The 16,098-nt window shown below is 37.5% G+C and overlaps 1 protein-coding gene across 11 annotated transcripts in view; it reads left to right on the top strand.

The window, feature by feature from the left end:
• MIPOL1 (mirror-image polydactyly 1) overlaps positions 1-16,098 on the top strand; it is a 189,777-nt gene that overhangs the window by 155,019 nt on the left and 18,660 nt on the right. For all 11 annotated transcript variants that reach the window (XM_027880701.1, XM_027880693.1, XM_027880697.1 and 8 more), the window contains one exon: positions 8,304-8,534. In XM_027880701.1, the coding sequence (XP_027736502.1) occupies positions 8,304-8,534 (231 nt within the window). The remainder of the gene's footprint in view (positions 1-8,303; positions 8,535-16,098) is intronic.

The raw sequence follows: 16,098 nt of genomic DNA on the forward strand, positions 1-16,098 counted from the left end.
AATAGAGACAAGGGACAGAGCCTCATGTGATTCCCCTTCTCAGGTTAGTCACACTGAGAGTTTCTAGCTTTAGGGGTACTCAGCTCATCCATGAGATCATCCCTCTCTCAAATTCCATATGTATTCGGTTATTCCATCTTTGAAACACATTTCCATTCTTTGTATTTCTTCTAATTGCCTTCTTCTGGAGAGACTCTTCTCTTCCATCTACTCAGCTGGATGTTCCTGGCCATGCTGGAAGGCAGGGCTGGCTTCCAGCTCTCGGTCCAAGACAGATTCATCTCTTGCTTTTCTAATTCAGTGGGGGAGTTAAGCCAAACAATCACAATAGCAAATCAGGACAGCCATAAAATTCATGATCATGTCTGATTTATAAAGATAACATTGAATAAGGTAGAAGATATTTTCTGAGGTTATTATTAAAAGGCTTTCTTCAGCTGATCGTTGCTGAATGGTGCTATGTGCTTTACTGCTTGATTGATTTATATGCCTTTATGATTTTAATTAATACTGCTTTCATCAGAGGCAATTACCAGTGATTGGAGAACTTCAGGCTGTTCAATTTATCTATACCAGTGTTTGGAAAGTATTCCAGTGATTTTTGTTTTTGGAATTTATTGAATGGCAGGCACCAAGAGCGCTAAGGAGGCCATGTAAACACTGGGGAAAAATAATGCTTATACTTCTGGGAAAACATTTATGGTGATTCACATTTTGGAAACTAAAACACTATCAATGTTTTATTCTCAGATTATTTTCCAAGAAAAAGCTTGGATCCATTGCTGAATCACTTTCTTCAAAATACTTAGGCTCATACTGAAGTTGGATCATACAGAGAAATCTGGAAGACTGTGCTGTGGGAAGGAGTCAGAAGACTCCTCCATTCTCCATGCTGTGACGTTAGCACAGAGGCATGGAATGAGCCCTTCTAAGTTTCTGAGGAGATGTTTGAATCCTACCTGCTGTAGCAGAGGGGTACCTGCAGTAGATGTTAAAGAATCGGGACAAAAGTGTTTCTCTGTTAGTGTCTAGATAAGCTGCTTTGTGCAGAAAAATATAGAAAATGGAAACATGCTTAATAAAACTCATTAGATTAGAATATACCCACTTGAAGCTGGAAATGTTCACTGTATGGGTAGAAAAGTCTCTGGATCTTAGTATAACTATTTTAAAAGTTGGGGGGTTTTTCCCTGGTGAAAAGAGGCTAAAAATCCTACATCGTCTTGATGTGATTGAGAGCTAAGAATTTTACAGAAACTTAAGCCTTGTAAGAAAATCTCAAATGTGCACTTGTATAACAGGTTTTGAGCAAGTCTGGCTCAGTGTTTACTACTACAGTATAAAGGGCTGGGTTTCTTGATGTATATTTCTAGTTGGCATTTTATCAAGGAAATAAACTTCGGTTTTTATTTATTTTGTGACATGTGGATTGAAACTATATTTTCTCTGTCCAAAGCCTTGATTTAAAAGCATTAGATCATTAAATTAGGGGCTTTTGCATAAGACTAAAATTGTAACCGAACAAATTATTTATGCAGAGAGAAGCAAGATAAAGTTTCTTTCAAGAGTTCTTTAACATATCAGATTGATAAGAGTCAAAACACCTTTACTGCCATTAAATATTTACTAAGACTTGGCTTTTGGAAGAGGGGCAGTTCAGTGCAGTGTGTTTGGCTCCATGCAATGCTATTGATTAGCTATCAGAAGGACATAGTTAATGGGTAACTGGAGGTATTACAGAGCTCTCCACATTCTTGTCAAGTCTTTTCTCTGAAGATGACCTAAAATAAAGTCAGTTACAACTGGCATTCACCCTGAGACAGATTGCACAAGCTCACCTACGGTATGAACAAAAGGTTCACAAGGATCAGTTGACCAGATCTTAGGCAATCCTTTCTAGTAGTTGTTGTCATCACGGCTGGACTTTAGAACTGCACGTGTTTACATTTAATTAGAAAGAACACACAGTTTACATCGCACAGTAGCTATCAGTATCGAATCAGAATTGATTTCCGTTCTCTTTCTCAAATGACTGTTTCCTTCAGACTAATTAAGAAAAGGCACATAACAAAATGACTCATATAAATTTTAAAGCAAAGTAAACACTATTCCCTGGAGACAAAAATAAAAGTCAACAGCGCATAGTCATTACATTGAGCTTGTTTTCAGGTGATTCTGGTGCCTGCCTTATAATATATATCAGCACCATCAGATTGCTTTTATATAAATGTATATATGTATATAAATGTATATAAATGCATATAAATGTATATAAATGTATATAAATGCATACTCCCTTTGCACCAAGTGGACACTTCACTGACTGTTTCAGTTTTCAGAGTCAGGATTCTCATTTGCTTCATCAAAATTTTTGGAGTTTATCTAATAGGAGTTGATTCACTGATATTGCTACTTTTTGCAGAAGGATTTTGTTCATTTGAAATAATAGACCTGTGTCTAGGTCACTTATGTAAAATGGAAGTGAGAAGCCATTATCTTTACCAATGAGAAGCTGCAAAGGAAAAACTAAAGGCCCAATCGAAATTAGCCTTAACTTCATGCATAATGTCTAACAAAGAAACCTCTATTAGATTTTATTAGTTCTGTAGGGAAATCTAAATTCAAAACTATGGTGACAGGTGACATCGATTAAGGTTCCTAGCAGACATGCCTGGCCCTTGAATGTGCCCATTCTTTGCTATCAGGAAAGATTTCTGTGGTTGGCGTTTTGGAGAGCAAAAGTTCATGCCTGTAATATTGCCAAGCCTGTGGGAGCTGAAGGGGTTGCTGAAGGCCCAGGCTGGATTGGGGTGTGTGTGGGACTATAGGAGCTGATCCTGAAATGCCTGGTTAGAAGGCCTAATGTTCCTTTATGCAATAATAGCCTGGTTTCCTTGTGAGCAACAGCATTCAGAATTAAGTTCTTGGCAAGGATAATCAGAAAAAGACAAAAAGTAATACGTAGTGAGTTTAATTACAAAGTAATACACTGTTTTCTATGAATTTTAGTTTGTATATGCCAATGGCTATTATTTTAGCACTTTCTTTAATTAAGTTTAGCTATGAGGAAAATGATGCACTGTTCTTTAAACAGATGTCAAAAATATTGTCAAAAACATACTCTTAGAATAAAAAATAAATCACTACGACCTTTTGGATAAGATCCTCTGTCTCTCTTCCACCAAGCTTGTGTTTCTGCAAATCCCTGACATCGGCAATTTCCCTGCTGGCCCCAGGCCAGAGCCAGTGGCTCTGCACCACCCACGTACACACCCCTTCAGTGATCCATGTCAACCCAGTGGCCTCCAGCAATCAGCAGAGAGGTGCAGGTGCTGCCAGTTCAGCCTGGGGATGGGGAAAGTGGCAGTGCCTCTTGTCTGCAAGCCAACTGTGCTCCTCCTTTTTGCCCACTGCCCGCAGCCAAGCCAGGGGCTGCTCTGCCCCTGCTGCTACGCTCGCGCTTCCCAGGAAAAGTAGTCAGGGAGTTGTGATACATGGTAAAACACAGAATTGCTGGCACCATCTTAAAAATCCACTGTATTCAAATACTGAGGTCACTCTTGGTGCCAGTTCTGTCTTCGATTAATAGATAAGGTTTCCCCTGTATTTGCAGTGTTACCTAAACAATCTATTACTGTGGGGAATAACTACAGTACTACAAATACTAAGTTAAAGTTATTTTGTTAACTGAAGCCATTGGCAAATACTTAAGAATGGCCAAAGCATATGAATTGACAATAAAGAACAGATACAAGATAGCAAACTCTTTTGTGTAACTTCTGGTATGATAAAGTAAACCCCATACAAAATAAAATTATTTTTTAAATTTCGAGTTAATTTTACTTACTTAGAAGCAAGCCTTTAGGGTGCACTCTGTGAATGATTGGGCTAGAATATGCTGATACAGCCAATTCCCTGTCAAAACACAACAGGAACATTTTAAAGATCATATTCCAGTCTCTAATCAATTAGAGATAAGAGAGACCCCAGCCCTAGGTGCATCATGTACCCAGGGAATTCAGGTGGATTTCTTAGCTACAAGCTATTGACTATGGATCTGTGAAGTAGCAAAAGAGAAGCACCATAGCTGCAAAGACCTCAGAAATTCTTCCTTCTACTCAGCAGTTTCGTGTATGTTTTGCTCTGTTTCAACCAAACACTATTAATCCAGAAACTAATTTTGTGGGGGTCCTGTACCATTGATGGTGGGATGGATGTGAGGAATCATAGGTGGTGCTGAATGTAGTGTGCATATCACTCAGGTGAGGCTATGCTATCTGAGCAATTTGCCCAGGGCCTGCATAAAGTGAACCGTAGACATTTGATTATTGTGCAACTCCCTAAATGAAGGGTTTGTAATGGAGTTATGGTTTCCAATTATGTCTTATTTGAGAGTGTGTCTTGCTGGAGCTTCAGTTTCAAGAAAGGCTCCTATGATTAACTCACATAACCCATGTCCTTAATACCTCTCCCTGGCTAGTCACAGGGAAATTGCATGGGTACTGTAGTGGTCCTGGAGAGTGAAAATGAGGCTGAAAAGAAATTGTTTGCTGCTTGGCATCACCAGAAGACCATCTGGGTTCAGTTTTGTCCTAAATTCAGGTCGTACTGCATCTAACTTAGCGCTTTCAACAGTGACAGGTTTCTTGACATTAGTGAAGCTCAGAGCACCTTGCAAAAGTAGCATTGTGATTGCTATTATTTAAAGATAAGGATACTGAGGCCTAAGGAGGAAAAATGTGTTTGCCAGTAGACTTTAATTTGTATGTGATGAAAAATTGAATTTCTAAGATGTATGGCCATCAGCTTGAACTTTCACTGTTGCTAATGAACCTGTGCTTGAATCATATATTGTCCAGACTGTTTGGACCCTTGTACAGGTTGCAGATTTCTCTAGACCATTTCAGGAGAGAAGCCTGAATCTCAAGTTGCTGCTTACAGTGGATCCATACTCACATGTAATTGAGTTTGGACAGCATGGGCACGCATGATCAGCACCTGTCTGCCAACGTGTTATCCTGAAAAATCCTGAAGTTATATGACCAGTCACCACATGGAAGAAAATCAATAGTGGGCTCTGTTCATCAAGTGTTTATTACTGGATTTGGTGAGAGAATATAAAAAGAAAGAGGCTGCCGGAGCTCATCCTATACTAAGAATGCATGGGTATACCACACATGGAAGAGCAACACTGTGATGGACTGTGATAGTGGAAAGAACACACTCTGAGTTATGTGCAATAAGCATTCCTGTTGTAACATGGTCTGTGCACCAGGGTCTAGCACAGCTGCTGCTTCATTTAAATTAGTGAGAAATGGTTGGTTGTACTGAGAAGAAAACACAGTCCTCTTAACTTGTGTAATTGCAGATGAAGGAAGGCTAGTAAAATATTTGTCTATGGTAGGGCAATGCCATCTAGTTACCAGTCTACCAGCTGTCAGGCTTCTGACTCACATGTAACACAAACTTGACCATTTTATATCCCTCACTTTACAGGGAAATGTCAAAGTCCTTCTAGGTCTTATAGGCTTTTTTTTAATATCATCTTATTGCAATGTTTTTAAGAGGACCGTTGAGACAGTGTTTTCAAGATATCGATGCTGCAGGGCCTTTGAGTGCACTCAGCAATATTAGGGGATGCTTTTCAAAGCCATCTTGAGTGCAGGCTAAGGTCTAAGAGTGTGAGAAACATTTGTGGTGAAAACCAAGGTTAGACCTACATGCCTTTGGGAACATTGGATATATATATATCACTGGGGTGGAGGAAGAGGGAGGGGACATGTAGGGAATGTTTGTTTTTTTGCTGTTTTGGTTTTTTTTTTCATCCTTTAGATGCAAGGTTTCTCTATGTTGTTCTGTAAGTTCTTCAGGTGGAAAATCATTTCTCACCTTGCATCAAAAGTATGCCTGGCAAAGGAATAAGTGTTTTTGGAGCAGCACTTCATAGAGTTGATTTTCAGCCAAAGTCAAGTCCCTCTGGGAGCAGTTACAACTGGTGATACTTTTTGGCAGGCTTGAAGCTACTGAGGAAACCTCTTACTATCTGCAGGAGCTGCATAAGTGACATCATCACATGTCATTTTTTCTTCCTCCTGGACACAGTTAAGGTGGGCCCTTGAAGCTCTCAGACCCAAGCTGGAACAGAAAAGGGGCCATGCTGCCATAGTAAAGCAAAAAGCTTACTATAAAGAAATATTAATTACTGAAATCCAGGAACTGTTTGAATACTTCTGTGACCCATTCTTCAGGCCTAGGACTCCCATCTATTTTTGATTTATACCATCAATATTCTTTGAAGGCATAATCATTGTTACATTGATGAAGGAATTTCAAATTAGTATCAGAAGGGACTAAAAAGTATTTTAGCAAAGCACATATTGATGGAAGTCTGGCAATTGCCTTCTTTTGGGGAAAAAAAATTAAAATAACTATGAACCACATGCCTTTATCTGGAGGAATAACGTGAGCTACAAAATGTAGATGTCAGAATCTATTGGCCAATCAGATGCAATTATTATTGATGCGTTAAGATATATAGTTGCTTTTCGCAAACTGTGTTGTTCATGGCCAGTCTTTGAGAAAGATCCCAGCTGTAGCCACACAGACACAGTATATTAAAATCTAAATAAATTACTGTATTTTTCATATATCCTGAAGAAAAAATCTCTCTGCTGGTATGAACAAGTTAGAATATTAAGGTTATCCTCTGTTATTTTTATTTTTTTTTAATCAGTGACCCATATATTCACTGAACAGTTTAGCTTCTCATCTGTCTTTTTTTTTTCTTTTAATCTTGTGCCAGGTGTTTAAGAAGTGGGCAGTAGTGGTATTTCAGTAACCTGCTTTCAACATTATTTGCATACCTTTGTGCTTTTCCATGGTGATCAATGCTCAACCGTAGTGGAATTTCAGTCAGTAAATTTTATGGGCAATTGCTAAAGTAATTTTTTTTTAATTAGTCTGTTCTAGGAATTTAATGTCCCTTTATAAATATTTATATTTTCAATATGTCTTCATTTAATTGAAAAGGTTCTTCACATTATTTTCAGATAACCGCAGCTAGCGGGCATAATGACACATCAACACTCTGACCTTTTAGCTTCTCTGTTTCTTCTAGTTCATCCACATTTTGTTTGTCCATGTATATTATACTTTAGTTCATATATGATTTTTCTCTTTAGTCTGTTGAAACTGACAGTGCTCCATACAAACACCTTAATAAACTTCAAAGGAATAAAATACGCTATTGCATACTAGCAGCTGTCATATAGACTGTCTTGAATATTATAATCAGTATACACTGCAACTAGAAATACACACTGAAATAATGTTTGATTTGTCCAGAACTTTCTGGCACAAATACAAAGCATTTAATACTGTATTCTGTTTTGTGCAATGAAAGAGTATTTGGTTTCTGCTCCATAATTTGGAATCTCTATGAACAAAGTCATGGATAAAACTGAATGAGTTGCATATACATCCATGGCATTACAGTGTGAAAGAGATGACAAATATGTCTTTCTGCCTGAGTGAAGCCAATACAGTGGGTCAGAAAGGAACTTGCATGAAATTACGGTGAAGGGCACTATAGATACTGAAATGTCCCGTGATAAAACCCTGACAGATCATCTATTTCTGTCTATTGCAGAGAGGCTATTTAAGACACAGAGTATTTTAATGCAGGTATTACTAGCTTATTTAAACCAGCATCAAGAAACATTTTACATTTCCTCTCACAAAAAGTATTGACCAAAGATCTTTAGAATTGGTTAGTGTGTGCAAATCATTTATATTTCTAAGTAATCCTGCTGATTTATTTATTTTCATTTTTGCATTGTGTGTTTTTGTTCTTTTCATTATATTGAAAAATCTCGTTTTGCAAATAAACTCCCTGTAGCTGGTGATTCTGCTTGCTAAAAGAGAGTCTTGTGTAACGTGAACTAATAACATATCCGTAACCTACACTGATTAATTCAACTCAATGTAAATCACACTAACAACTTTTTGCTGCAGCTCAAAGGTGATCAGTAAGATGCTACAGCTGAAAAATACTGTCTTTTAAGTTTTTACTGAATAGTTTTTTGACTTTTTAAAATTGTAATGATTGCTGCATACTTCTAGAAGACTTGTGGAAATGGATTGTTCTTTTTGTTCTCAGTCACTTTTGAAATAAAACTTGTTTTGCTATTAGTGCATGTGAGTCCATATATAACAATATTAAAAGTATTAATTAAACTGAGTGTAGTATTCTTGCAGCTCAGCCTTACACAAACTTAGTAATGTGTACGATTTTGCTTTCCCAGCTTATACAAGTCTTTGTCTGAAGGAATGAGCCTGAAGAATCAGCCTACCTGTGCTTTTAGTACTCCTGAAGCTGAACTGCAGAGAAGGGAGGATGTTGTGACCCTAACTTATAGCCAGATTGAAGATCTGGCAGCTCAGCTGCAGCAAACTCGGTCAGAGCAAAAGGACACAGAGATGAAGCTTCAGAAAGCTCTGGAAGCTTCGCGGGAGGCCAATGAAAAAGTTCAAAAGTAAGTCACTTGCATTCCAACAAAAATTGTCATTTAAGACCAAATTAAATGTTATTTCTTTTAGTGTTTTGTCTATAACTGAAAGTGTGGCAGAACTCAGAAAACATCCTTTAAAATTATTCTTTCTTTGTCAGCTCATTACCTACTCAGTGTGAAGCTGATCATTTTAACAGTTTTGCATTATTAGGCAAGTCAGTGTGCCTCTCTGTACTGTTATGGAGATTGTTTTCTGCATGTGCAAGGCACAGAGAAAGTCTTTCCATCTCTTAGGAATAGTTTTTACTGTCTTTTTGCCCTGTGGCAATCCTTTGGCAACAGAATATTTGCCTTTATAATTGCACAGTAGAATATTAAGGTTCTCATTTTTTGTCTGTTACACATCTGTCAGGTTTCATGCTGTAGTAAGGGCTGATGGGGTGGTTTAGAGGTTGCTTCAAAATCTCACTGAGTACCACAGGAAGTCTCTGAGTCAGTGAACTCTCTTTCCCATCATAAGATTCCCTGTTAAAAGGTTACTGAACTCCAAAACCTGAAGTTCATGTCTACTGAAGTACTTATTGTCATATTTGTTATTAGGAGCGCATAAGCCTTTGAAAGACTCAATGCTGGAACATGGACATATGTGTAGGCAGAACCTCTTGCCAGTCTGGCACTTCTCATCTCTGCTGTACATTCATCAGCTGCAGAACACTCCTCTCTTACTCTTCCAAAGTGGTTAATGATGAACTGATGCAAATTGTCCTGTCTGTCTATATTTGTCTTCAACTTTAATCTCTGCAGCATATTTACAGAGTAGCCAGAAATTGGTTTATAATACATTGCAAGGACTTAACAAGAGTTTTTCCTGTTTTAAAAACATACATGCTGACTTCTATTTAAAAAAAAAAAAAAAAAAAAAGGTTTTCCTATATTTTTTATTTATTTGTAACTGCATAAAATATAGTTAAGGTATTTACATATGAAAATGTGTATTTTCAGTCACCTCTTTAAAACTTCCAGTGGCGGTTTAATAATCAGTCAAGTCTTTATTCTGAGCATTTAGATATATTTGAGACTTCAACAGGTGAGAGCTTGATAAAAATAAACCTATGAAAAATAGTTTAAAGCACAGTAAAGAGAATATTGGTTGAACCTTTCTGTACCTTGTTTTAAGTTGTTAAATGTAATTTTATTTATAAGCATTTACTAGCCACAGATATTAGGTGGAGGTTGGGTTTTCATTGCCTTTTTTTTTTTTTTTTTTAATGTGAAACAGTCTTGTTTAATCCTGTGTACCCTGGGTGGCTAGAGTAGAAGTGCAGCCACAAACTGCAGCCACAAATTAAAGTAGTGGTGATGCACTTCTATAGTGAGAAGTGTTTATATAATTTAACATGCTAAACTACTTGGGAAAATTTTGGTCAGGTTAGTTTTCATTATTGCTAAGATCAGAAGACTGAGCCTATAGCAAAATTAAACAATTGGTTGAAGTCTTTTGATGACAATAGCATGCCCTTTTTACCAAGAAACTGTGGAAATGCTCTGTGCGTCTTCCCAGCACCCAGAGTCATCCACCCCCATCTTATAATTCAACCTGCAAACAGATTAAGCAGCTGAGTTTGTGGAAAGTGTGTTTGCTTTGAGCTAAGAACCCTTGTGTGACACTATAGAGATTCCTCTGACACCTCTGGGAGAGCTACACAGACAGTTCGTACTCATCAGCAGGGAAACCGGGCTGAGAATTCCCCATTTCTTTGTAACCAAAACTGCTTCATACAAATCACTGTTTGGCAATTAGGCAGGAACTCATTTGTTAGCTTAGCATTTTATTTCGAAGATGTAGGATGTTCTACATTTCAGAAAGGAACAGACAATTTATAAACATGTCAACGGGTAGAATTGGTATTAATTACAGAAGTATTAATTATTAGCACTGTCTTACGAGGATGTTTAATGTAGTTTAAAATGTGGCACTACAATTCATAGTCTAAAGAGAGATCTGAAGTATCTGTTTTCTTGACTTCTTTTAAATGCTCAACTAAAAATGAACGCTGTATGAGTATGAGGGAAGTAGTTCTATTAGTTATATAAACTAGTTTCTCAATATTATTCTGTAAAATAGCAATAGTTCAAAATCAGAAGAGGAAAATAATTATGACCTTCCTTAAGAAGAACATAATTGGAATAATTAAAATAATGCTGAAAAATATGTACTTTGTATCTTCATACAGTGTAATTTACTGCTGTTCACTGTGCCTTTGCTAATCTGTTCTCTGGCAACACTAAAGAATTTTTTAATATTCTTAAAAACTTCAGCATTTGCATTCAGCATGATATGCAGAGCTTGAAACAGAGATGCAATTTCTCCATGGCATTGCCTTCATGTCAGCCATTTGTGTAGTTCCTGACAATTGTTGCTTTCTAAACGTGGGATTCAAGTCAGAATAGTGGTCCTGTGTTTTCCGTCAGGACAAAAGGCATCTAAAAAATTTCTGGATCCTGCCCCATGTGAAACAGCAGCTGTGAACCAGAAGGGGGATATATTGGAATCTGCTTATAGTGAACTTGGACATAGTAAAAATCTGTTTATACTGAAGTAGGGTGAACATCTCACATTGGCTCACAGCACTGTGAGATATAATTGAGACTGTGTGCTCTTGCTGTGAAGATGATTCACTGTCCTAACAGGGGTGATGGTGTGAAACAGAAAATGTTGATGCTCAGAAAGTGACCACACAGATTTAGCTTCATCTGTTTGACTCTATTTTGATTTTGAAACGTTATCAAGGTACACATTAGACTTAAATGACCACTATTTAGTTTATAAAGCAGCTACATATCTTAACTGTGGTCTATGTAAATAAATACGTGTATGTGCACACATAACACAATACATATTTATTCAGTAGAAAATTGTGATGATCTGCGTGACAATATTTTTAACCAATACTCTGTAGAATAGCTATGGCTATAATTTTCTATATTTAATTAATGTTTCTAATTCATGGTTACAAACAAAGAGTTAGGACAGCAGCACAGAATTCACCAGGAGTGTTGGTATAGTGCCACAGGCCCCCTGCAAGTTTGTCCTGCCCGAGAAGCCAGGAGCCAGCTGGTGCAGCCCCAGCAGGGAAATGGGGCTGACCTGGAGAAGGTGGTTGGGAGAGCCTGTGAATTAATTAATACCTCTGCCAGCAGAGGAAGCAAAGCATTTTAAAACTGTCCTTCCGACTGGAACCTCTGGGACTGTGGAGTGGCTGCTGATGTCAGTGAGATCTGAGAAGGTTATAATGTAATACCAAATCAATATTAGCCAATTATCAGTAAAGGTTGAGGCCACTTTTGATGTGGTTTTTCCAGGAAACATTCTATTTTTCTGCAACAGATTTGCAGCTGGAGTGAATTTTAATGCAGTTTTTCTATTGAGGGCTTCTGGGTTTTTTTGGTCATAGTTTAATGATTCTAGTTCAGTAAAGCACAGCTCTCTGCTTGTGAGCACAGATACACTCACACATTCGTATAGCTGTGTAAGGTGGCAGAGGAGGGCGAGTGGTAGAATTTCTGTGTTATCCTCTAAAAATCAACACAAATCCATAAAGTAACAGTGCAATGCTAAAATACACAGGTATGAAAATAAGCATAAATGGTGAGAAGCATGCTGCTTGTGTATTTTGTCGGGGTAGCTCTGATTATGAATAAAGCAAATATAAAAGTGATGTAAAGCAGAAGTTATTGCTTCACTTATCCTTAACTGTTATTAAAGATATCTTTTCTTTTGATTTTTTTTCCTAAAGAGGAAGTCAAGAAAGTTACAGATTTGGATAAAATATTTCAGTGGATTAATTACATAAGAAAACTAAGTGGTCTACTGAATAAACAGTTTTATTAAAGGAAATTATTATCTGTCATAAATGTAATTCTAGACTCAATTTGCTTTACCCGTTAATGTTTGATTTTTTTGGCCACCTAAATTTTATTGTGACCAGAACACAAGCTGTTTTTTTTTTTTTTTTTGAGTCCTGAGTTTCCCTCTAGCATTTCTGAACATGCTTTCTCTGGTTTTGTAATTGTTCACTTAGTTTCTTAGCTGACGCTGATAATTAAGTTGATTGATGACACAACAAAAGCAAACAGTTCTTATAAGCAGTTGACACAGTTGAAAAGAATGCAAAAAAATTGAAAGAAATAAGAAGCAAGCATTTATTAAGTAGTTAGTGTCCCCCTCTTTTGCAAGTCAAACTAATCTGCCTTCCAAGTACGGGAGCTGTGTATGTTTCACATCAACATCCAGGACCTTCTTCAGTGCTTACTGGAGGGTCTAATCTTTCCCAGAATGATTTGAGCAGTGCAGTTCAAGAACAAGAATGAATATTTGAATAATCACACCACAATGTGAGGTGACCCTTCGACGGGGGACTGACCAGATACACATATGGATTTTGGGAAGAAGCTCTGATGCTCTTTTTTAACACAGCTGTGAGAAGAATGTGGCTAAGACCCAGTAGTCTTTCTGGAGTATAGCTGGTAAAGGAAACCATGAGGGGAAGAGAATGTAACACATGGGTGTAAGAGAGTCCGCTTCATTGATGCGATCTGAGGGGAATGTCTAATGACTGGAAGAATCAAACTTGGCAATGAAAACACAAAGCTCTTTTCATCAATTCAAACGCAGACTCTAAAGCTGCAGATGGTTACCTCCAGCCTTGCCTATTCAGTGAGGGGTTGTATAAAATGGCACTTTGGTGAATACTAATAGGTCAAAATAAAGATTTAATAACATAAAGATGTGGTGTTCATTTTTAAATGAGAATACAGGTCAGTGTCTCAGAAAGGAGTGAAATAAGTATCTTTATGTATGGGTCCAAAGTCTCTGGAGATTTTTAACTGCAAACATGATATCTTTAGTGTGCAGATTGTGTTCAGTACAGGACAGCTATGCAGGGAACAGGCTAAAAGCAAGATTTCTGAATTATACTAATTGAGCCTTTTTGCAACATGCAAATATTGTTAACTAGTTATCTCTCTTTTAAAATCATACCTACATATATTTAGTTGACATATACATTGCAGCTTTTTTGCGTTCAGTTACTTGTTGTAGAAAAGAATGGAGCTAGTTAATTAGAAATTGCAGGCAGAAGCACTGCACAAAAGAAACAAGTTGTACATTCACTGAGACTTAAACCTGTTTGTTTTGAAGGAACCGGCAAACGTTAAGAGAACTCAGTTTAAATTTGAGAGGCTTTTCTTTTATTTTCTCCTTTCAAAACAATAAATACTATTTGATTTCTTACTTTATTAAGATTTTATGTTTAGAGACTTTCCTCTTTCTTTCAGAACTGTATTCCAGTGAATGTCAGATCAGAACATTAAATACTGAATGCTAGGAGTACAACTTCATGGATATTAATAGTTTCACTAGTTTGTGTCAATAAATAATTTGGCACGTGTCAAAAGTGATTTTGATTTTAGTGAAAACCACTGTGTTGTCTGCTGCTGTGAAATTCTGCTGGATTTGAACAGTTGGTAATCTTTTAATGTCGTATGGGGAATAATTCAACTGGTGCTGTCATTTTGAAATGTAAAGTAGGTTCTGGTGTCTTGCTGAAGAATGTAGATATAGAACTAGCTTCTTGGTTGCAGCACACTGACTTTGCTGTGTCGCACTAAGTTGCATTTATTTGTCCAAGTTAAGGATATGACCTGTAGTTTACTGAAACACAGATGCTGGTGGGTACATTCAAAAGACGAACGAGTGAGGGCAAGGTGCTGAGAATCTTTTATTTGCTACAGCAATCCACACAAGCCAGCGGTTATGCGAGTTTGTATGGAAGGAAGTGGGGAGCCAAGGAAGACAACTTTTTTAGCAGTCTAAGATACTATGCAAATTAGCAATGGTTCTGGACTTTCAGAATTATATCAAAACTCATTAAAGGGGTTTCAACGTGGAAAAAACTGCTTTATGAGGACTGATGTGTTGGCTGCCTCATACAATGATTAAAAGCAGATTATAAGCTCCATGGGGCCCATAAGAGATACACAGTCTCCACAGGCAGGGTTTTATGGCGTTTAGGAAACCCACACTAGCCAGATGGAAGATTCCCAGACACGCAAAACTACCACAAACCCTGAAGAATTCTGCAGAGCTGATGCAAATTTATTTGGCATCCAAGACGTGAATAGGAACATGGGAAAGTCAAAACCACAAAATTTAGTAACAATCACTTCGTATCATATATGAAAATATTATCATTCATTAAAGTAGCAATAACGGGCACTGTGAATGTACTGAATTTAGAGGCAATAGGCTGGAAGTAGTCTGCTTTAGTCAGTGATGAATTAAGACTGATTGAAATGTGTGAAAAAAGTCATGTGATCTAAGTGAAAGCAATATGTAGTAGGGTCAGAATTTATTTAAATACTTAGTATTCTGCACTAATGCCAGTGATTCCTCTCAGAAAACTTCCCCTCAGACTGCACGAATATGCGTGGTGAAATGATGAATTAAATAGTCTTGTAGAGATACCTGTTTGTTGTAATAAAAGAATTGAGTAAGCCAGTTAAGGTTATGTTCAACCTCAGAGAAATTCAACATATAGACAGAAATCAATTTTCTGGGTCTGGAGGAAATAAAATATTGAACTAGTATTCAAATCTAAGGTGAGCTGAACAAATTCAGTCATCATTGGCACATTCTCTGGACTGTTGAGGTTATACTGCATTTCTGTATCACTAGGCAGACGTTGTTTCCCTTGGTAAGGCTAGCATATTATTCAAGAGGTACAAAAGGAAATATATAACTTTTGGAAAGCTGTAATGAAATGTATTTTCCACATTGAATTATATTACCTTTATTGAATGACACTTCACTTACAGTTTTTGAATTATATACTTAATGTTACAGTCTAGGCCAAATTTGCAGGCTGTGATGGAGGGAATGCCTAATAACTCAGTACTGCTAATACTGATAACTTACCAACCCAAAGGAGAAAGGATTTGGATCAGCGTAAGCAGAAAACTTCTGACTGAAAAAGTTGTAAAACAATTGTCTTTTTGTATTTTCTGCCTGGTTTCCTTGAAGACCCAAATGGAGAAGCACATGTCGAGTCAGAGTAATGCACATTGGTTTCACTGAGATCCGTACAGAGCAGTGTGAACTCAGACATTTCTTTCAAAAGCTGGCTTGGCATGTGCCCCTGCCCCAGTCCTACTTTTATAAGTTTTTTCAGAGCAGGGATTCTCCTCCAGTCTATGGCAGAATGAATGGATCTTAGTTTCCTCCTCCATCTGTGGAGATCCTGGTTCAGATCTCCTGTACCTCAGAGGGGTGTTACAACCACACAGGTTTGGTCTGGATGCTCTCCATTCCTTGCCTTGAAGTAGTACCACACAGCTGAAAATAGTGTCGGCGTCTCAGGTCAGAGACGAGCAAGAAGGCTACTCACCTCTGAGAAGCAAGACTTGGTTCTAAGCGAGACTTAGCTTTAGGGCTTTTTCTCAGTTTTATCCAGTGCCTCCTGAACATAAATACAGAACCAGTATCAGAACATCTCCCATTTTCCAAGTGGGCATCCTTGATCACCACCCA

This window comes from Empidonax traillii, unplaced genomic scaffold (assembly GCF_003031625.1).
Source record: "Empidonax traillii isolate 1590-97213 ecotype Southwest subspecies unplaced genomic scaffold, ASM303162v1 scaffold74:size2480735, whole genome shotgun sequence".
Lineage (NCBI taxonomy): Eukaryota > Metazoa > Chordata > Aves > Passeriformes > Tyrannidae > Empidonax > Empidonax traillii.